Raw genomic sequence first — 24,280 nt, 5'->3', positions numbered from 1 at the left:
AGTGGCAACAGGTCTGATGGCGTGATGGATCTGAGACATCTTTGGTTCAAATTGTCATCAACAGGTATGGAGGAGGTGAGGAGAGAGGTACAGCAGCCATGTGTAAAACACAGTGGAGGCTCTGTGATGGTTTCAGCCAGTGTGTTGGAGTTTGTGTCAAAACTGATGGAATTATGAGTGATTATGAATTTATCTACCATGTAATACTGGAAACCTTCACCCAGTAACTTTATTTTTGAAGCATACCTAAATAGAAAAAACACAGCAAAACACTATCAGTGACGGATCTGCTTCACCAGAGCCCAAACCTCAAAATTATTCAAGCAGCGAGAGATCATCTTGACCAAAAACAGAATAAAAAGCAGAAAACATCCAAAGAAGATCATTGAATGCCCCTCAAGAAGTCCAGAGAACTATTCCCAAGACACTACTTATAGCAATGATGACGAAGCTTGCCTAAGAGAGTTCAGGCTGTGTTGATGATTAAAGGTGGTCATACAAAATATTAAATATTACGAACTCTGTTTTGCCTTAAATACTCGCACTTGTTGCACTGAATCAGTCCCATTTACCTAACAAAAATAAAGAAGTGAGGGGGGGCTTTCACAGTACCGTCTAATTGAATATGCTAACGATGGCACGATTCACAATTTTATACCTCATGTTCATTCAAGAAACACATTTCAGTCCATTTTTCGGTTTCATTCATTCCACAGACCCCCAATCTGTGTAATAAAACACAATTAAGCCTCAGTGTGGTTGAAACATTTATTTATATTTGCAGTGATGACTGATTTCAGATGGTTGCAGCAACAGAAGACAAATGTTAAACATGAAATGAACTACACCCATTCAGTCTTTCAGCACATAGAAAAATACTTTTGTTTCTTGAGCTAATTCAAGGGCAATACCAGTATTTTTACAAGGTGTGTCGTTCTTGTGTGCTTATCCACTTCTACTTGTTCCTTTTCCTCACAAATTTAACACAGCTAGCTTAAATCATTTACATACAGCTCAATGCCTGTCACAGTCTTACAATGTTATTGTTCCTATTGTATTATATTAATACAGCTACAGTAAACTCACTATCTAATGGCTTTTCTAATCTGACACGTCCAGAAATGTCGCAGGAGGAACATTTTGTCGGCGATGACACGACTTTTGTGTTTATGAGTGCCAGCTGACGATACTGATACGTGAAAAAACACTGGTACTGTCCTTTAAGACGTGACACGTTATTACTCGTTACATTTACACATTGAGAACCATAGCAGCGATCCTCATTTCATTCCTCTTTCTCAGCCTTTTACCTTTTTTTTTGTGATGCGGGAATAACAAAATAATATTCCGAAGCAGACATCGTGAAAGGCAGAGCGGTGAATGACACTGATACGTCGAAACTTCCGACACTGTTACCTCTTGCTGCGCGCTTCCCTGGACGACTTCAGCTTTTTGTCTGAGTCGACGTCGCCTCGTCCCGAAAATATTCATGTTCTAGTGCGTTTAAGGCTGATATTCGTTTCAAGGGGTCAAAGGTCAGCATTTTCTGTGGAGGAAAGAGTAGCACGATGTTAGAAGTGTATCACTGTACGTTGTGAGCTCTTTAATGGACAGTTTGATGAACTGCCAAAGAATATCTAATCAGCCAGTCACATGACAGCAACTGGCATGTAGACATGGTCAAGACAAGCTGGGCATCAGAATCAGGAAGAAAGAGGATGTAAGTTTGAATGTGGCACGGTTGTAGTGTCAGAAAGGCCAGTCTGAGTATTTCTAAAACTACTGAGCTACTGGGATTTTCCCACACAACCATCTCTAGGGTTTCCAAAGAAAAAAAGAGAAAATGTCCAGTGGGCGGCAGTTCTGAGTTTAGAGGTCAGAGGGGAATGGGCAGACTTCTGAATGCATAGCACATCAAACCTCGAAGCAGACGTGCTACAGCAGCAGAAGACCACACCAGGTGCTCCTCCTGTCAGCTAAAAACAGGAACTGAGGCTACAATTCACACGACAGAAGACTGAAAAACGTCGGCTGGTCTTTCGATTTCTGCTGTGACTTTCAGATGGTAGGGTCAGACTTTGGGGTAACCAACATGAAAAGATGGCTCCATCGTGTCTTGTATGGTTCAAGCTGCTGCTGCTGGTGGCTATTTTCTTGGCATATCTTGGACTCCTTAGAACCACTGAGCACCATTTAAATGCTACAGCCTACCAGCCTGCTGACCATGACCATCCCTTTATGACCACAGTGTACCCATCCAGCTGGATAACATGTCACAAAGCTCAGATCATCTCACACTGGTTCCTTGAACATGCCCATGAGTTCACTGTACTCGGATGGCCTCCACAGCACCTTTGGCATGTGGTTAAATGGGTGATTCACATCATGAATGTGCAGCAACTGTGTGATGCTATCATGTCAATATGGAGCAAAAAGATCTCGGAGGTATGTTTCCTGCACCAGAGAAGATTAACTGGCAGATTCAGTCCTATTTACCAATTCTGCAGTGAAACCGAGAAGTAAAAGCACTTGTGTTTCTATTATTTATCACATCATACAGGGAGACATGATAAAATCTTCTGTCTACTTTAAATAGTTAGGTAACGCCTTTAATCACAGGAGGAATGAACATTTACTGTAAATCTCCTTTAAATATTCCATTTAAAATGTCAATTTAAGTCATATTTCCTCTTTAACCAGCACTCTGTAAAGCATGCGAACAAAACCCTTTTCTTAAAAGGGCACTTCCTCTAACACAACCAGCTGAATAAGCAAAAGGAGTCACAGGAATTTGTCAGGATCGCAGCAGTTGAATTCCTGAGGCTCGTGTTTAAGGCAAATGAAATTCTTCTGGGATATGAGGTTGCTTAATCTGTTAATGCCCTGATTTTAACTCGGTATGTAGCTGAGACATAAATCAACTACCAGGCAGGATGCAAAGCCGCTCTAATGATTTAATTCACGAGCCTTACCAGCAACAGTTGCGCCCCATGCTCATTTATCTCTGGGACAAAGTCCGTGATTGGGCGAGCCGTGAGAGTGGGGAAGTTTTTCCTTGATAGTGTAACATCAGTCGGCCACTCCTCCTCTGGCGGCAAGCCGATAACCCTGAAATGACGTGTAAGTTTCAGTGACAAAGGAGTTGCGAGAATGATCAGTCGGGTTAATGTGACTGAAAGTGTTTGTTACTCACTCAAAAATCTTCCCAAGTTGGTCCATTTCTGATTCTCCACAGAACAAAGGTCTAACACGCAGACAGAACAAAGACGAGTTAAAAGCTGGAAGCTGATGGTTATTTTTGACCTTTGGCCTAAAAGCTACAACATCATAACACTGTGCATTTTTGATGAATCATAAGAATCTCACCATCTTCATAGGAACTGCTCACAAAGGGATCGTTTTTTAGGCATTCATCCTTTGATGCAATGTGTCATTTGTACCGCTAGGTGGAGCTGCTGTGTGCTTCTTAGCATTTCTGATTAAACTTAAAAGCTCCTCTAATACGTTCATAAAATTGCTGCTATCACAGGATCAGTCTCTTAAATTAAACTTCTAAATCACCAAACAAAATTAATACTGAGCTGAAGTCAGTTCTTAATCTTAATATTAAGCTTATTGGTTAATTACCCACCCCTGCTCTATGGTAAATTTGTATCACCAAGCATCATCATTCCCTAAACAGCTATAAAAAAAATACAGTTTAACTCAATAAACCTTAATCTTAAGTTACAGCTATAAAATGTTTATGGCAAAGACCTTTTTTATTTACTCTTTAAACCAATTTACCCTTATTAAAACTCATTTTACTGATATATGTACTAATATATGAGAAACTAAAAACCGCCCGTGCCTCAGGACCAGAGAGCACACACTGACTGCAAATGTGCCGTGAATATTTTGGTTTCAGTCAGAAGCAGAATGCAGAAATGTTCATATATCTGTAAAATGTTCAGCCTCGTTGCACATTTGCACTGGATTTGCTATCATGTCCTGTCATCTTACTAAATATTTCTTGCACGTGATTAAAACGAAGAAATGATCCACATCTATGTCAAACATGAGAAAGTCAGCCTGACTTAAACCGAAAAAATGAACAACACTTTGTAAATATTTAACTTTCTCTAACCTTAGCCAACAGTTTCAGAACCTGAACAGCAAATAAAAAGCTAGACACGAGTCCCAGGCTTGTGCCTTTGTACACACTGCTTCCCTATCACAGGTGCAGTTAAAAGATGTCATGGTTATCGAGGCAGTGGTTTCACACAGAACCAGAGCAAATCAAACTTACTTGGCACGATGGAGATGATTTAAAATCGCAATCTAATCTGTTTTCAGGAATTTAATGAGAACCCAGAGCTCACGTCACACCTCGCAGAGGATGAGTAATCAGGCCTCTGCTACTTTTTAACTTAGTGACTCAGATCACAAAAATCGAATGCTGACTCACTTCCGTCTGAACATCTCTGCAAAGATACAGCCGGTGCTCCAGATATCCACGGGTGTGGCGTAACTGGACTGCAGCAGGACTTCCGGAGGTCGGTACCACAGGGTCACAACCTGGAAGACACAAACAGAACAGCTCAATGGATACATACCAAAAAAACCTTTTATCAATATGTATATGCTGATACTAATTCATCATGATCTGATGGGAATTTCTAACTTGGGGTTGGGTTCTAACAGAGTCGCAAACAGGTCAAATACTGTTGAAGAACAAAACACTCGCACATTAGCTGCTTTTCTGCAGATGTTTCCAGAGTGTGTCATTCAGGTTGAGGTGAGAAAAAATGCTTTACTGATGTCTGAAGATCACGTAAAAGAGTTTATTCGTAGTGCAAAGACAGTGTTTAGCAAAAAACTCCACAAAACATTATCTAGTAGCAGGGGCGGGGCAGTCGACCCCCCTTGATATTCAACTGGGCCCCCATGTTGCCCCTCCAAAATTGCGTAGTCATGTCACTCCAACCATGGGCGGAAATTACAGATAAGATAGGAAGACAAGAAAGTTTTGAGCCCCTGTTTCTGTTAAAAACTGTTTTGTCCCCCTCAGTGCATCACTGCACGTAATTTACGTGCAGTGACAGCTATAGGGTTAAATAGCATTGTTAAAAGATGTGCTCCCCCTCATACCCCCCCCCCCCCCCAACTCTTGAATTTGCAAACTGTAAGCAAAACGATGTGTTTTTTTCTAGCACTCAGGAAAATTAAACATACTTACTGCTGTAACCACTCTTTATTTTATTGGCTCCATTACTTTGTCGCTAAATCTGAATCTGCAGCAAGGGTGCTTTATAATTATGGGGAAGCTACGTCTTCTAATGGAGGTCTAGTGAACATTAAGATCATTACAGCTACTAAATTTAAAAACACTTTTAAAGTGCTTTTGTTTTCCTACGTATTTAATTGAATATTTTTTAGCCTCCTCCAGTACTTCCACACTATATCAGTAAAACGTCTGTGGTTTAATCCCAGGAGGGAACATAAAGTCCTTTGGGGTCGTGTCAGGAAGGTTATCTGGTATAAAAAATCTACCAAAATAAGCATGTGGAGCTACTTCCTGTCCTTGTAATTAAGATAGCAACCAAAAATAACTCTATGAGCCTCCCTCCCTGACTCATTTGACTAATTGATGGGCCTCTCCTTTTAAAAGTCCTGGAAAAATGCCCCTGCCTGGCAAAGGTCTGCATCTTCAGCAGGTAATTTTCTTTCACTGTACTCATGCTAATGCAGAAGCTAGCATTTAGCTAAAGTTACAGACATACCAGCATGGCTCTAGCCTTTTATTGTTACTTTACTGTTCATTTTTTAAACCACTAAAACAATTTTTCAGAATTCAAATAAAACAAATAATAAGCGGACACAGCCACAATCACAGCATCTTTAATTATGGGGCAAATGTGCGTGACATTAAAAGCAAAACGCCAAAACAAGGCATAGCAGTTTAAACATGAGTAATAAAATGCTAGCCAGTGCAGTAAATCTGGATATTACGTCTTTTTTTTTTTTTATAAAAATGTAGTTTTGAGGCATCATGGTTTGTCCTGGAGTATTTCCTGGCAATCTGCTAACACTCCAGGAAGTTACTGCTCCCATCCAAGTCACGGCGTGAGATTTTACACAACATCTTTACACAAAAATGTGATATAATGCATTAATTACCGAGGCGTGGGGTTACTACTTGGCAGCTTTTGTTACTTTTGGATTGTTTACCCACCATTTCCAGTCCTGCCTTACGCTAAGCTAACCATCTGCTGGTTGTAGTGTTCTTATCTAACGCTAAGCAAGAAGGCAAATAAGCATATTTTCCAAAATGTTTATGCCTGGCACCAGAACGCTGAAGACTGGAAACTGTATGTTATTTTCACTGTCTAGCTGCCTAAAACACTTTGAAGTGCTGACTACAATGAAATGGTAGAAAATTGACAATAAGAATTAATCAAAGTTAGAAAAAAAAATTACAATATCCTTTGGAAAATTACTCTATACACGTCTTACCACAGGAGTGAGGGCCATGTGGCAGCTGTAGATCCTGGCAAGTCCAAAGTCAGCCAGCTTCACCTGGCCCTGGCTGGTTACCAGAATATTCTCTGGTTTCAGGTCTCTGTGCATCACGCGGTTAGAGTGAAGGAATGCAAGACCACACAGCAACTGCTTCATCAAATCCTGCAAAAACACAAGCAGAGCTTCACTGGAACTACATATTTTACAGCTTTCAGCTTGGGAACAGGGATTTAAATGAGTAATAAGCAGAACCGTCCATGCTTGGAATGTGGTATCAGCAATGTTATTTTACTTTAGCTAACTTTTAGTGTAGATATAGCTGGAGCCAGTTCTCACTTTAATGCGGTCTGGAGATAATCCTGGTGCTGGCGCTTTCTCTAGGTATGTCTTAAGGTCCTGGTCCACGTGCTCAAACACTAGAGTGACTTTGGTCTCCTGGTTTGCTCCCTTGGTGGCGCAGACATCCATAAGCCTGCAGAAGTAAGAAAATTCATGACTCCTGTGTGAAGCATTCATTTTAATCACAAGATGAAAAGACGACACCCACCTGACCACATTGGGGTGGTCGAACTGCTCCAGCCGTTTTAACAAAGCCACTTCTCTGACTGTGGAGACCGGGAGGCCGTTTTGGTCTGTCCTCACATGCACGCTCTTCAGAGCCACAAACTGCCCGCTCTCAATGTCCCGGGCTTTATAAACAGTCCCATAAGCACCTCCACCGATTTCTGCCACCGGGTCATACTGGATGCTGGTGCTGTGGGCCATGGCCAAGTTGAAAGAGCCTGACACATAAAGCAATAATGATATTACTGGCAATCGGTTAATGTCCTGTGGAAAGTGCACTGCTTCAAGTGACCGATCACAGTGGTTGAAGATGCAAATACATGATGAGGCTAGAAAAAAAGTAATGAAATCGTTAAAGTCAGCTGGATTCACCCTCTGGGCATGAAGACTGCCTGGACCCAAGTGGTTATCTGACCATCCACTTCAGAGAACAACAACACTGGCATTGCTTAAAAATGCAAAAAGAAAAAAAAACTTATAAAAACCCATCTAACAACAGTCAACCAGCATAATGAACTTTTTATGAACTCTCTACACCGAACAAGGAACATCATCTTCCCAAAGACATTCTGTGTGGGAGAAGCTGGTGACTGTTCAGTAATAAAGAGAGAAAAGTCCTCGGGCTAACACCAGGCAGAGGCTGAAATTCATTACCACATCTCTGCAAACCTGCCACATCCAAAATGAATTGATGCTCCTCAACAGCTCTTGTGCTTGAGGATCCATTTCTAAACGAGTACAAAGTCTATTTCCTGTCACACTGCCAGCAGTCCATCTTAGAAATAACTTCGAATTGGCGATAAAAAAGCACTTTTGTGTTAGAACTTCATGCGCTCTCAATGAAAGTCTTCCTGTTCGTGTTTTTTTTTTTAACTTTGCAAATGACCTTCTATAGCAACAGTATGCTTACTTTTATCTGTTTAACTACAGCGGGGGCTTTTATAGCAAATGTTTTTGGTAGCTACCAGTTTCTCTTTTATTCTTTGAGCTTTAGCCTGTTTTTGATGTGAAAAAGTTTCTAGCTTGCTAAAATTATTCAGTTGAACTTCTTCCACTACATTACATTTTTAAAACCTTTTCCCTAATACTCCAAAGACCCCCCCACTACAGAGATCCACTTCTATCAGCAGCTGTTGGCTTTTCCCCTCGTCTAGCAGACCTTACACTTTTGCCACCAGACCAAACATCTGTAAAAATGTCCTCGTCTGTTCATTTTGCTTTCAGTTTAGTGTCTGTTTGTGAATGAATTGCTCCAAAGACTCGTGTTGTTATAGGTTATAGTGCAAGTCTTTAGCAGCACTAGTCCTTTTGACTTCTTGAGATAATTAGCCCACTCACTACTGCTGTCAGTGTTGCTGTGCAAATACATTCGACTGTCTCAGCTGTAGTTTTCAATGATGTAGTACCCCTTTAATTTTGATTCAATTCAATTTTATTAATATAGCACCAAATCACACAAACAGTCAACTCGAGGCAGTTTATATTGTAAGGTAAAGATCCTACAAAAATAAGTGAGGCTGGGGGAGATCACCTCTGAAACCCGGTCCCTCAGTATTGGTGCCCCCCAAGGATGTGTCCTCTCACCACTACTGTTCTTGTCATGATCCTGGGTCCTTTTGACCCAGCGTTTTGTGTTTTCTCTTCGAGATTTTGGTTCTGTTCACCTCTAATTGGTGTTTACCCTGTTCCCCCCCGTGTGTTCCTGTTTTATTGTGAAGGTCTGCGTCTTATGTGAGTGTTTTCAGTTTGCCTCCCTGGTCTCGTCATGTTAATCACTCCCAGCTGTGTCTCCCACCTGTGTGTAATCTCCCTGTGTTCTGAGTGTATTTAAGTTGTATTTTCTGTCTTAGTAATTGCTGGTTCGTCTGTGTTGTTTCCCCTCGGTCTCCCTGCGTCTCCCCGTATGTATTTCTCCGGACCTCCCTGCATCCTCATTCTGGTTTGTCTTATTAGTTTACCCAGTTTAGGTTTCTGGTTTCATGTTTTGTCGCCACCGCTGTTTGTACTTACACCCCTGTCAATAAACACTCACCTGCACCAGAGCTGCCGCCTTTTGGGTCCTTTTCTACATTCCACACGGCTTGCCCCGGCAATCCGTGACAGTTCTCCCTCTACACTAACGACTGCACCTCCAAGAACTCGGCTGTCAAACTCCTAAAGTTTGCAGATGACACCACTGTCATTGGCCTCATTCAGGATGGTGATGAGTCTGCATACCGGCAGGAAGTTGAGCGGCTGGTACTCTGGTGCAGTCAGCACAATCTGGAGCTGAACACTCTTAAGACTGTAGAGATGACAGTGGACTTCAGGAGACATCCCTCAACTCTGCTCCCCCTCACCATATCAGACAGCCCTGTGTCGACTGTGAAGACCTTCAAGTTCCTGGGTACAACCATCTCCCAGGACCTGAAGTGGGAGACCAACATCAACTCCATCCTCAAAAAGACCCAGCAGAGGATGTACTTCCTGAGACAACTGGGGAAGTACAGTCTTCCACAGGAGCTGCTGATCCAGTTCTACACTGCGGTCATTGAGTCTGTCCTGTGCTCCTCCATCACAGTCTGGTATGGAGCAGCCACTAAACAGGACAGGAGCAGACTGCAGCGGACTGTACGGGCAGCAGAAAGGATCATCGGCACGCCCCTGCCCTCCATCCAGGACCTGTACCTCTCAAGAACCAGTAAACGGGCAGGGAAAATCATCACAGACCCCTCACACCCTGGACACAGACTTTTTGATCTGCTGCTGGTACAGAAGCCTGCAGACCAGGACCACCCGACACAGGAACAGTTTCTTTCCCCTCGCCATCTCCCTTCTTAACAGTTGACCTGTCACACTGCTCCCACTGCCAGACTGCAGCTGCACCTTATGTACATTTTGTAGTATTCATTCCACCTCATTCATTTCTGTATTTTATGTATATAAGTTTAGATTCGTTATTTATAGTTGGTTTACACAGCTTTGTGTATGTATGTGTAATGTGTATATATAGACACGTGTGTGTGTGTGTGTGTGTGTGTGTGTGTGTGTGTGTGTGTGTGTGTGTGTGTGATTTACATTGCTGTGCTTGAGAGCCACCATCTACTGGAACCAAATTCCCTGTATGTGTCTGCACATATACTTGGCCAATAAACACGATTCTGATTCTGATTCTGATAAAGAGAAAACCTCAAGCAAGCGCTTTGGCGACAGTGGGAAGGAAAAACTCCCTTTTAACAGGAAGAAACCTTCAGCAGACCCAGGCTCAGGGAGAGGCGGCCATCTGCCCCAACTGTCTGAGGGTGACGAGAGGAAGAAAGGCAAAAAACACACTGTGGGAAAGAGCCAGAGATTAATAATAAGTAACGATCAATGCAAAGCAGTGTATAAACACACGGAGAGTGAAGACCACTCAGTGGGAAGCCCCCAGCAGCCTAGGCCTATTGCAGTGTAACTAAGGTAGGATTCAAGGTCACCTGATCCAGCCTTAACTATAAACTTTGTCAAAAAGGGAAGTTTTAAGCCTGATCCTAAAAGTAGAGAAGGTGTCTGCTTCCTGGATCCAAACTGGGAGCTGGTTTCACAGGAGAGAGGCCTGAAAGCTGAAGCTTCTGTCTCCCATTCTACTTTTAAATATCCTGGGAACCACAAACCAGCAGTCTGAGAGCAGGATGCTCTACTGGGGTGATGTGGTACTATGAGGTCTTTATGGTAAGGTATGATGTGGTCTGTCTTTTTATTCCTTGTCAGTGAAGGTGTTTTTTTTCCTTTTCAAAGCCAGTTTGTACCATTATCTCTACGATGCTCCCACTCCTACCATTTAATAACCTTAAAGAATAAAAAGTTATCAAAAACGATAAATTGTACTTCACTTGAATGTTTATAACAGGTAGACCTAGGATGCTTTTTAAAATTCTTCAATTCATATTTAGTGGTAAGACATAGGGCTGGGCGATATGACCCAAAATTCATATCTCGATATTTTTTTAAGCCATAAAATAAGAACAAAAAGAGAGTTCTTAGTCAAAGCTGTGTCCCAGATGTCACACAGGCACTTTTATTAACATACAGCACAGATGTACATGAAAAATTACTCAAAATTAAATTATGAGCATTTATTAAATAATAATGCTCCATAAATAAAAGAAAACAATTTTGTTTTTGTGCTAAACAAAGAGCTCACAATTGTGCAGTCAAAATGTAAACTAAAAGACACTGAGCGTAATAACAAAGACAGACAGATTTCACAGCTGCTCTGTTCCCGAGTTTTACTGTGTGACTGATAGCCTGGAGTTTGAAATCCGCTTCATAACCACGTCTCTTACAGGTGCCATTTATGGTCCTTATACACACACAATACGGTAATATTACGTTGAAGCACAGTACGTATCACTCCGCGAAGCTCCTCGGTAGCCGTAATGCGCCGACAATCTATCAAGCGGTGCAGCTCCGTAGCTTACCAAAGTCGTACTCAAACATTTTTGACAGATTGCTGAGCGCCGTGTACCACATAAAATCGGTTCGCGGCCATCAAGCACAACCAGAATTCATACATAAGGCGCGCTATCAACTTTTGAGAGAATGAAAGGATTTTAGGGTTAGCGCGGTTAGCTCGTTAGCGCGGTTAGCTCGTTAGCATGTTTAGCTCGTTAGCACGTTGACGCCGTCCAGCCCCACGCATAGGGCGATGCGCAGTAACTCGTTAACGGAGATTTGCCGTGTCCATCTTGTCGCTGCCTGCACGTGAAGCGATGGGGGAGGAGGGGGAGTTGTCTTCAGTGAAGGCGAGGCGGAGTAACGTTGCGTAGAGACAAAAGTGGACGAAAGAGAGGCAAACTTGCGGCTCCACAACTATAATTATAACGTAACATAGACTATATCGATATAAAGGATATTGTCACATCTTATATCTCGTATAAAATTATATCGATATGTTTTAAAAACTCGATATATCGCCCAGCTCTAGTAAGACAAACAAAATTCTGCCACAGACTGGTCTCCCTGTTGAAGAGGTGATAAGGTCCATACAGATATATACACACAGAAAGGCTGAGAAAGTTCTACTAAAATGCTTTAGGAATAGAAAAATGTCCCACATCTTGACAAACTTATGGTAAAAATGTCACTCAGCTCGTTTAATGTAGCTCCTTAAAAATGTACACATGCTGTAAATACTTTACAATTGACACATTTGTTTTTTAACCCTCTCAGGCTCAAATTAAGTTTTTGTTGCTAATGCACAAAAGAACACCTGCAGTGGTACTTCTGAGTAAAACAAACTCATAAAATATGTATGTGGAGTAATCAGGTTGTTAGCTTTTACTTGTTGCAAATCTGCAACGCTTGCCTTGAGAGGGTTAAGATTTTTCAAACAAAAAGTTACTTTGATGTTATTTTAGTGTTATTTTATATTTTACCCAGCAGCATTATTAAAATTGACTTGTGCACATAACAGAATTAACTTTGCTTTTTTTCTCACTGTGTGTTTGTAATACAAAACTATGCTTGGAGCTGCAAAGCATTTGAAGGCTAGTTAAGCCAACATCGGTTAGAGCGGAGATATATTCATCAGTGCTCTATTATATACTTATCAAATGTGAAGTGTCTTATTTGCGAAATGGGTGAAACGCATGACACAAAAAACATCTTAAGCTTGATTCCAGCCAGGAATACGTGTTGCGTATCATACTCCCCTCCGGCCCCACCTGACTTCTCCACCTCCCATTTCCTGCCTGCCCCCAACTGTCAACTGCCACATAAAGACAACTGCTACCCCCACCCCACCCTTTACCCCCCACCCATCAAAAAAGGGAAATACTATTAATTTTAGGTTTTTAATCCACAAGTGGCAGGAGTCATGTGACTCAACAAATGCGGCTCCACTTTAAAGTCGAGGTCCTTTGACGAGGGACTTCTGCCCACCACTCTGCAGCACAGGAAGCACCTTCAATCACTCGACCCAAAAAATCTTTCTGTGCCGTCGCTCCAGCCCTCAGTCTCCCGACAGGAAGCAGGTACACGGCCAGAGACAACATCATCCCTCTGCTTCCTTCTCTTTGTTAAAGCCTCGGCCTTTAATCTGTCAAGGCAGCTTGGTGCACTTCCTCCGCTCAGCCCTTCCCCTAACTGATTTCCATCCATCCACACCCCTTTGACCTACTACACCTCTAATGCCTGATACGGATCTCTCTGCAAGCCCTGCTTTTGCATTCTGAGCTCGCTTACTCCTTGGTAGAAGTTCTCTTCTCTTTAAAGTGTGAAAACAAAACAATGTCCCATTCAGGGTCTCTTAAGAACCTGTTGATCTTGTTTAGACCAAGACTTGTCTGCCATTATGTCAAGTCACAGAGCGAGCGATGTGTTGCTGTCGAAGAAATAAAGAAAGACCTCAAACCAAACTAGACTCCAGTGTTTTGGATTCGACACCACTTTCGTTTAACAGTATTTATTACCCACCACAGCACAGCAAAACCATCCGTTTGGTTCATGCCTTCTGAGTAAAAGGAGTAGAGGACAAAGCTGACTGTAACCTGACATCCCCAGGCTGATGTACTGCCACCAACAAAATCTATTTTCCCTATTTTCATGTGACTCAAACTGTTAATAAAAGTAGAGCAGAAACATCACCTGACTCTGTGCATTAACGATGATCAGAGAAAAGAAAGATGAAGTAGGCCTAGAACTTACATTTTTCTGAAGAAAGGCACAGCAACAAAGGACTAGAAACACAATCCACTCAAAGTCCAACACTTCAACAAGGAATTCATTCTCTTCTGGATTTGGCTGCTAATGTCATTTTCCAAAACAGGTAATCCAAAGTCCAACACTGTAAACGGCTGTGAGATATTTGGCTTACACAGTATGAAAGCATCTCTGTGTGTTTTATATGAGCCCAGAGATGGAAAACAAATAAATAGAGAGTGCACTTATGGGCTTATTGTCAGCATAGAGATAATTCAGTAAAAATCTTACAGTCCTCATCTTCCACGAGAAGAAAATGTCCATATGGAACGAAAGAAACCTGCCAAGTTCAGATTTGTTATTAATATCTCAAAGTGTTTAATGAATGAATAATCCACTGGATCACTGCATCGGCTAAAATACTGTATCAACCAGAGATGGGCAGTAACGCGTTACTTGTAACGCGTTACTGTAATCCGATTACTTTTTTCAAGTAACGAGTAAAGTAAGGGATTACTATTGCAAAAACGGTAATTAGATTACCGTTACTTTGCCGTAGGAACTCTGCGTTACTGCGTTACTAAAACCGTGATTTTTTTGCGAGAATGTCTCATGACAGTGACGTAAGCAAGTGCGACGTTCGTGACAACAGCTGTGTGCAGATCAACAGTGGATAATATATCGAGTGCGGGAGAGAGTATGAGCGTACAGTGTTTAAAGCGTGGAAGTACTGACCTTATTTTGAGTTTGATTCCATAAAAAGTGACAAAAACATTAGTGTCCATTAGCATTGTGCGTGGGAAGAAAACTTCTTTTTACAGCGAAACCCCCCCCCCCCAAACGTCCAAGCAAGCACTGAGTGCGCAACGACGTAATGGGAAACTCACAGAGAAACTCGCGGATTCTTCCACTGACCGCTGCGGCTCACCTGCACCAGGGTAAACCTCCGCCTACCCCACTCCTGCTTTACAGGTGAAAATAGAGCAACAGGACCGCTGAGTCTTTGACTTTATTTATTTTCTGCTGTGTTTTACTTGCATCTATTTGAAAGACTGAGTGTAAACACAAAAAAAAAATTATTTTATGTGCTGGAATGTGCAGAAAATAGGTTTAAATATTAAACAAATTTCTTCCAGTCAGAGAATGTTGCATATAATTAAATTTTTGCTTGATGCATAAAGTTAAAAGATTAAAACTAATAAAAGTTTTAAAAAGGGACTTTTCCATTTGATTACATTTTGTATGATGGATTATGCAGAAAAAGTAGAATTGGGCTGAAAGCTCTATCGCTTTATCACCTATTCAGGTTTTAAATCGTGTTTTTAAAAAGTAACTAAGTAACTAAGTAATTAATTACTTTTGAAAATAAGTAATCAGTAAAGTAACTGGATTACTTTTTGGGGGAAGTAATCAGTAATTAGTTACTAAGAATAAAAAATGACTAATATTGCCTACAGTTGTTTTTATATATCCAGACGTGCTCCCAAACCACAAACGGCAATTATAAACCACATGTAGTCAATATAAACTGTTGTTACTAAGAGGAAGAGGTATTGCTTTAATTTACCGCAACTCTTCCTCTTGTGCAAAGAAAACTGAGTCAGACTTGTCTGCTGACATGAATCCACCAAAATTTCTCTCGAAATTATTAAGAAATGAACCGACATACAGGATGCAAATAAAACTTTCTCTTCTGCAAAAAACAAAACAGAACTCACTTCTCTAAATAACACTGAGATCAATTTTGCCATCAAGATATATTTACATAAAAACCTTTTTGACAAAGCTTATAGTTGGGGCAGGATCAGGTGACCCTAAGTTATACTGCAATAGGCATAGGCTGCTGGAGGCATCCCATGATGCACCGAGTGTTTCTTCTTCACTGACATTTTTTCACTCACTATGTGTTTATATCATTTAATCATTTGTTATTATTAAACTCTGGCTCTCTCCCATCGTGTGCTTTTTGTCCGGTCTTCCTTGCTTCACCCCAGTCGAAGCAGATGGTCGCCCCTCCCTGAGCCTGGAGGCTTCTTCCTGTTAAACGGGAGTTATTCCTTCCCACTCTCGCCAAGTGTTTGATAATAGGGGATCATCTGATTGTTGGTGCATTGACCTTACAGTATAAAGTGCCTGGAGGTGACTGTTGTTGTGATTTGGTTTAATATATAAATATGAACATATGAGCATGTTTCATGTGCCTGGAAAGGGGAAAAGCAGTAAACTAGCTAGCAACATAATTTGACTCCAAGTTTATATTCACCTTTAACTCCTCATTTAAGTCGACACCTTTGTCAGTAACTTTGCATACAACACTTAAATTAAACCTTACATTTCAGAGGTTAAAAGAGCAACAACAACAAAAAAAATCAAGTTGTTAGCACTTCCATTTATCAGGCCGCAGTCAGTTCCTTTGTATTTGCTTCAAATTAATATCAGGGCAGGAAATTACTAACGCTTGATATGATAGGCCAAAACATTGCCCGTGATAACAAAGGCGTCATGATACAGCGGTACTCAACATGTGTCGAGATAATAAATGATATGCACTGCACTTGCCTCTTCACTGCATGCAACCTGGTTACTCCTTCACTTTATAATGAATGACCACGAACAGTCACAAAGCAGGCACTCTGTAATTCATGTTGGTTCTGCGGGTTCTCGGGGGTTTGGGAGTCAGGGAGGAAACCTTCCCATCACAATTCTAACACCAGTTTAACTGGTCTGGGCTAGGCTGCACTTGGTTGTGTGGGCTGACTTAAATATTTATCCCCGCTCCCCAGAACTGGTTTCAAATGTACGTTTTGCAGCAGGCAGATCAAATGTCTACATTTATTGACTCAAACAAACTGTGGGAAGCACAATTTTGTGACGGACATCAAATGAATCAAATGTGCGAAACCCTGTCAAACATGTACTGATAATATCTGGCAGGAGGAACCAGTAGAGAGGATTACTGCATGTGCATTTTGCCCCATTCTTGGTTGACAGTGGTCAGAATAAATAATCCGTCGGGCTCTAGTGCCAGCAGTGTTTTCCCCTTGTCTTCACAGCAGGACACAACAGAACAGCCCTGTGGTTTTGAGTGAAACTACCACAGCCTGCCTGTAGAGCAATGACTCTCATAATGAATGATCAGCCTTTCTGTGGTCTCACTGTCTGAGCTGTGAGTCGTTCAGGAAGTGAACAACCCATGACTTGTCACCCTAAAAACATCTCCCGGTTTCCTTTTCCAGCATAGAACAGCTTGCACAACCAGGGGACACACTACAGCTGCACATCTGGAAGCTTCAGCGTCTGACAACACTGGGGTCACTGATCGCTGCCAGAACTGGTCGTGAAGCTCACAGTTACCTCCACACATTTCATTCATTTACTGATTCTTCTAAGCAAAATGCAAACCAGTGACGCTGAAGGCCAGTGGGCGGAGGTAGAGAGAAAGCAGGCCAGGGCACACAGAAAGCCTGCTCTGTCCCGACACGTGGTGCTCCTCCATAGCGCTCCTTTGTTAATTACACTGGCAACAAAGTGCAGCAACAACAGGCCACATGGACTTTTTCCTCCTCACCTACATGTTCACTGACGTGGCAGGGAAAACAGCAAACTACAGCAAGCAGCGGATGAGGCAAATCGCCGCCTGCAACTTCCATTTCCACATCTGTGCCACATTACATAAATATCAGTGTCACACACTCTGATCGCAAGCGGCTTCGAGTAATCGTCAGCCCAGATACTGTACTCACCTCGCCCGTCTGTCTCTCTCTCTTCTGTGGCAGGTAAGCTCACTTTAGCTCTATAAGGAAGACATGCTCACTAATCTGCCACGTATAACTCGCATACAAACGGGTCACAAGTGGCAGGTCGGTAAGGTTTAAAGCCCAGCAGTGGATCTGCTGTGGAGAAGCCAATACACCGAGATGATTTCGGCCTCCACTGTGTTTTTTTCTTCAAGCCTGCACCCCTTTTGGGTTGTCTTCCTGTTGCTTCTAGCAAATCTCGGAGGCGGAGCCAAAATAATTCACCAGCAAATGAATGAAAAACTCCCGAGCTCAGCTGTGCGTCTTAAACTTTTATAAAGTGTCCAGAATCTGCAGTTATTAGCAATATATGACAATCAGTCGGGAGGTAGTTAAGGATAATTGATATGTAGTAGTCAAATCTAATTTGTCCCATCAAAACTATTATTTAGAATATATATTTACATATTACCGTGTCTGAGTTTGTGCGTCGTGCAGGAGAATAACATAGCCTGCTTACGTCGCTTAGAAATATTTAACTACTGATAACAAGCAAACAAATAGTTTCTTGAGATTTCAGCTTATAAAACAAATCATTTCTTAGTTTGAACTGGCTTATTTTTTTAACGTTCAAAGATGAAAAAACTGCTGGTGGCATTGAAAAATAAATAAACAGACAAATAAATAACTTAAATTGATCAAATAATGCTAATTATGAGTTAATTAACACATCATCAAAATTTATATGAAGTACCTGATAGATTTTTAGATCCTCCCCAAAAATATGTTAAAAATCCGTCCATCCAGTCACTGAAGCAGTGTGGTTCGTCAAATGAGTTTTAACTCTAAGATTGAAATCACTCTTCTTTTTCTGCATTTCCTACAGCTAGACAGATACAGACAGACTGATGCAGATATAGATATGGTCTAGATATAGACCCACACTGCGGAAATCCACTTGTTACAGTAGCACGAGGGGCAGAAAGAAAAAGTGAATTAGAGATACTTCAGAAAACCATTAAAATACATGAATAAATAAGAAAAATGATTTACAAATAAACACTACACAAGACTGGTTTGTACAATACTATACACAGCAAAATACTCTAAAAGATAAATCAAAGTTTTTTTTTAAATACATAAATAAAGTGCAGCAGGAATGATAATATATACACGCATATTTTTCTCAGCAAGTATTTATCCTATGTGCCTATCGTACAGTCTGACTGCTGTTGGGATGTAGGGCCTGCAATGATGCTCCGTCCTACACAGTGGCTGTAATTGTTAACTGTTGAAAGAGCTGCTCCGAGTCTCCACAGTCTCATGCAGGGAGTGAGAGCTGTTGTCCATAATGGGCATTAGCTTGGCTAACATCCTCCTCTCACCCACCTCCTCTATGGAGGCTAGAGGACTAGCCAGTCTATTAAAAGTTGTACAACTTCTTTGAAATATGCATATATGTATTGTCCTCTGTTTACTGTGTACCAGTAACTATGTAATAGTTTATTTCATATCCTAAAATCACCCTTTACATAAATACCAAACTAAAGTTTGCAAACTTTATCTAGAGACATATGGACCTGCAAATTAATTTAACAGTTTTTCTTTAATCTCTCCATATGTTCAGTATTTAAAACATCACCTAATTTCAATTTCAAAACAGTTTTTTTTTTCAACAGTTAGTCTAAAAACAATTCAAAAGAGAAACAGGTGTCCTCTAAAAAGGAGAAAAAGACTACACCATGTAAACTAAACAGTGTAATTAGATTAGCAAAATGGCTAATTGTGTATTTATTTAAAAGATGCAAATGGAATAACATCAGGCTTCATTCATCTCTGACAGCTAATAGTCTGTCCATACTGTTATTTTGAATGCTTATCCAATATAGAGTAGCAGGTGGTGGATATCAAGTCTGTCATACTGATGTAGCGTACGAGGTGGAGTATCCTGGACAGATTATCAGACTGTTACAACAATTCAGTGTTGCATTATTAGATAATAATGAATTACACGTGGCTATCAGGTTGAATACTCTTGGCTGTGAATCTCTTGTTAACAATAATCTGATCTTATCGTCTGTCCACACTAATGGACATCCTGTCTGTCTCCATGCCTTGAGGGAATTCTGCATCAGGCACCCAAAACAACATACAAGTGTTTAGTACTGGAAATAAAGGGGCTTTAATGGGGTGAATTCAATCCCAGACACATTCATTATATTTACTTAATGGATGCTTACTGGTTATGAACAAACTCCACAGTCAGTCTGCACTGATGCATGGGGTCAAAAAACAAAAGCATGAATGGTGGACGTAGTATTTTATAAATAAAATCCCATTAGGTCAGCTAAAATTTCTGTGCTCTGATATCCTGCACAACATATCCATTTGGCGCTCAGTCTTTCCCTGCTTTTACAGCTTTCTCTCCAGCCATCACTCATGCATTTATGTGCCTGCTGCCTGCTAGAGGGGAAGAAAGTAGACATTATCTACTTGTGACCAGAAATGGGAATATAGTACAGTGATAGTGACGTGCAGGCTGTCCCAGTAGCTGGGACAAACTCTAAATCAAGGCATTGCTTCTCTAAAGCTGCTCGAGGGCTTTTTGCCTACCAGGAGAACTGCTGAGAAAACACAGAGTCAGTTGCAGAGATTTATAAGGAAGTGATCTCGAACTATTTTAAGAACCTTCCATAGACTCTTCCCTTGCAGACACTTTACTTGCCTTATAAACACAGCTGTTAATAATAACATCAGTGATGGCTCAGTTGTATGAAAGTGACCCAGTAAGCCCTGATACTGTGTTTAATATCATGACTGTAGCTTATGATTGAACATATAATGGACCAAATTGTCTCCTTTCTGCATAAATTATGAAAATTTCTTTATTTTAAAAATCAGTTATCTAAAAGTTTCCGCCTCAACTTCACCTTTTCCAAGGTGCTTGGAGAAAAATAAAGAACTGGTGAGATAAAAACTACAGCAACACTTGAAACACTAGGGAACAACTTTATTACGTGTTTCGACTATATGTGAAAGCCATTTGGCTGATGGCTATTACTATAAAGTACTTGAATGAGAAAGAAAGTAAGATACAAAATGAAATATTAAAGAATGAACAGTACCTGGAAGTGTTGACAAGAGATAATAATGATGCACTAAAACAAATGGAGGAACCTGATATAAGACTAACAGAATGTGAAAAAGAAATAAAAGACCTAAAAAAAGCCAGAATTCCTCAGAGATTAGAACGACTATAAGGAGGGATTTATATATCCCTGGTCCAAAGACGCTCACAATTTAACCACCAATACTTCCACCATCACTGAACCACGCCCAACAGAACAGAAAGTTTGGTTTAATGACACACACATCCAAGCAAAGATTCCCTTCAACCACTCCAAACAAGAAAAAGACTCAATGTAAATTCTCCAGCCACCTTGGACATCCTTTTTTGGGCAAAATGTTTCATCCCCTGGAACCCCCATCTCCTGGATGATGGGGGAAAAGGAAAAGATCCATTCGACCGCCCATGGACCCGATCTCAATATTGGGGAAGAAGTCAGCTGTTGCCAACCCGAGCAGAACTGTATTGACTCCCGCTCCACTATCAGTGTTTGAACTTCGTCTTTCTTTTGTGCCAACTCCTTCTGTAAGTCCATTTGAACTTGTTTTTAAGAGCTGTAAAAACGTCAGAGAATTTTTAATGAGAAGTGAGTCTTGTCAAAATGAAGTGATTTTAATATTAAAAGTAATTTTTGTCCCACTGAGAACAGAAATCACGTGATAGATACATACTGTAGACTCACAGAACTTGATTTCCCTTAAATAATTTAACAAATGATCAACAGAAAGCAGTAATAGAGCTTGGACAGGATAAATAATTGTATTTAAAGCCTTTAAGAAAGGAGGTGCCATTGTCACAATGGTCACAAGTAAATAAGCTGTAAACAGCTGTTCCTTGTTGACCTCTTCTATGGTGAAATTTCTCTGAAGGAAAAAACATTTTTACGCAGTAAACATCCTTTAAAAGCTTTTTGTATATATTTCCAAAAATCCACAGAAATCTAGTGAATATCAACTTTTGTAGGCTTCCATAGTGAGATTTCGTACCGACCTTGAACTCCTACATAAAAGACAGCTCTCATTTCCTGCTTCTTTTCAAATACCTCCCACCAATGAATGATGTTACATCCTTGTGAAAAAACAACAAAGCCTCAAAGACAAAGAGTCAGTCGAACATTTTCACCTACAGGCCTACAAAATCACCATCTACTTCCTTTTTAATTAAGCTGGCTGCTTTTGTTCTGAAGAGGAATGATTTCTTTTATAATGACACACTATGGCTTCAAATTTCTGGCACTTCAATGGGCACGAAAATGACACCTAGTTTTGCTTGTTTACTTGTTGTCCATCTGGAAGAATGAATTTTATACGACCACCAAAAAAAACCCTTTTCTACCATTCATCATGTCTTGGAAACGGTACATAGATGATGTATTTTTATTTTGGAAGGGATCAGTCTCCACAGTATTGGAGTTTGTACGATTTTTAAATGAACACTTTGCAGATTGATGTTTTACTCTTGTTCATGGTAGTAAAGAAATTAACCTTTTTGGCATAATAGTAACCAAAAAAGACAAATATCTGTCCACCTCTCTTTACTCCAAACCTATTGAAATACATTACTTCACGCTGCAAGTTTTCAGCCTCAAAAAAGGTTTACCTGTAAGCCAAGTCATTAGATTCAAATGCATTTGTGAAATTCCTGAACAATATAATTACAGCAAAGAAAAGATGTTATAAAAATGACAAAGAGGACTGGCTAAGATTTGCAGAAAATAAGGTGGACTCAAAAAACAGAAAGTTTTATCTGGTAACTAAGAAACCTCCAAAACCCAAATGAAATCTTGTTTTTTGCACAACCATTACAACAAAAACCAGGAACATTAAAGAAATAATTTTAAAATATTGGCACATCCTTCGAATTTACAGGAGATTTTTAAAGAACAGCCAATGATAAAAACATTAGGGATAGGGTTATTCGAGCTTTTTGTGATTCTAAACCCCAGAAACAACACCTGGCAACTCATAACCTACAAGGTCATTTTAAGTGTGGGTCTTCCATACATTGAGAATACTCAAAAATGTAAAACCAAGTGGCAAGATTATTGATGCAAAAAGCTTTATTACCAGCAAAACTAAAAATGTGGTCTACATGATACGGTGTCCATGCAACAAAACACCTGTGAAAGAATGAATTAACAAACACAGAAGTTCTATTAAGAGAAATGATTTAACCAGCCCTGTTGCAAGAAATTTTAATGAAAAACATTGTAGCTCATCTTTATTCTTTATAGGCATTGAAGCCATCAAGCTCAGTCAAAGAGCTGGTTATATCAATTTCATCAGAGAAAAGTGAGAGGCATTCTAGATATTCCATTTAAAGAGTTTATTTCCCAAAGGTATGAATGAAGATCTAGCTATTAATGAGTTTCTGTGATTCGACCTATTTTTGTCTCTGAAAAAATGTCTCTAAAAAAATTGTGATGCATATTGTTGTTGTTTAGTTCATGGAATTCATTTCTTAGAGTTCCTGTGATTGTTATGTATAATTTTTATCTTGTTTGCATTTTTTGTGCACCTGTGGGAATGACCCACTTTTACATGTATAAGGTGACATCCAGTCACTTATCCTGTAATGGTTCAGTCCAGAACATATTTGAACAATCATCATCCCCATTAATGATTATGTTTATGTGTGAGTGGCTGATTGGTTCATTAGTTTTTTTTATTTTCTGTTGTTTTACTTTAAATTAAGCACAAGCTGTTTGGTGTTTTGTAATAACCCCGATGAAGGCCACAAGCCGAAACACGTTTGTCTGACAATAAAGTTGTTCCTTAGGGTTTCAGGCATCTCTGGAGTTTTCATCTCACCACCCCTTTATTTTGAAAAACACAAAGCTCAGACACCAGGTAAATACTCCACACACAGACCACTACATTATGATGCATTAGGTTTCTTATACATTCTGTATCTCTTTTTAAAAAGTACTTATTCTAAATGATTAAAGTTTAATATTATCACTGAAAAATGCAAGCGCTATTAATATCTGAGGACCTTTCTCCCCCACAATTCCCCTGAAAACCGTATCTCTACCTGACGTATATAACTTAATTATTCATTTCAAGATTTACACCTGTGTTTTCTGCAGTTAAGAAAATACATGAAAAGTAACACAAGTTGAATTCTACGTTGCTAAAAAAAATGTAGACAAAGTTAAATATGTTTTAGTGCGCCCCAGGGTGGCTGTGGCTACAATGTAGCTTGCCATCACCAATGTGTGTGTGAATGGGTGGATGACTGGATATGTAAAGCACTTTGGGGTCCTTAGGGACTAGTAAAGCGCTATATAAATACAGGCCATTTACCATATTTAGAAATTTCCCAAGCTGCCATTTTTTGACTCACTGAAAGCTCTATACACTCTGTATGACTAAAATATTTTAACCCGAGATGATTTTCACGTAAGTCTTGTTCAGATTGAAACTGAAAGAAGTTTCAGATTGAAACTTCTTTCTTGTTTTTTTGGGCCATCAGGTACTCAGTACACAACAAATAACCTGTATAATAGGAAAAACAAGACCATCTTCAGCTCATTGTCATGATCCTGGGTCTTTTAACCCAGTGTTTTGAGTTTTAGTTTATTTTGATGTTTATGGGTCATGTTTAAGTTCATTGGGTTTTCTAAATTCATTTGTTTATTAGATTCCCCTTGTGGTTCTACCTTGAAACCGTTTCTTTTCTCTGATATTAT

The 24,280-nt window shown here is 40.2% G+C and overlaps 1 protein-coding gene across 1 annotated transcript; it reads right to left on the bottom strand.

Moving 5' to 3' along the window:
• Positions 1–749: 749 nt before the first annotated feature.
• Positions 750–17,710, bottom strand: cdk4 (cyclin dependent kinase 4). Its single transcript, XM_086292117.1, has 8 exons — positions 17,469–17,710; positions 7,049–7,283; positions 6,838–6,973; positions 6,496–6,663; positions 4,448–4,557; positions 3,194–3,244; positions 2,973–3,108; positions 750–1,546 (listed from the first exon to the last, which is right to left on the bottom strand). The coding sequence occupies exons 2-8, from the start codon at positions 7,264–7,266 to the stop codon at positions 1,445–1,447; spliced, it is 921 nt and encodes a 306-aa protein (XP_086148243.1). The 5' UTR covers positions 7,267–7,283; positions 17,469–17,710; the 3' UTR covers positions 750–1,444.
• Between the last annotated feature and the right edge of the window lie 6,570 nt (positions 17,711–24,280).

Source organism: Aulonocara sp. 'chitande type north' Nkhata Bay, linkage group LG5, assembly GCF_057382095.1.
Source record: "Aulonocara sp. 'chitande type north' Nkhata Bay isolate Kocher_YH1m ecotype deep benthic linkage group LG5, A_spYH_male_GT1.1, whole genome shotgun sequence".
NCBI classification, from domain to species: domain Eukaryota; kingdom Metazoa; phylum Chordata; class Actinopteri; order Cichliformes; family Cichlidae; genus Aulonocara; species Aulonocara sp. 'chitande type north' Nkhata Bay.
This window is presented reverse-complemented; position numbering and strand designations above follow the sequence as displayed.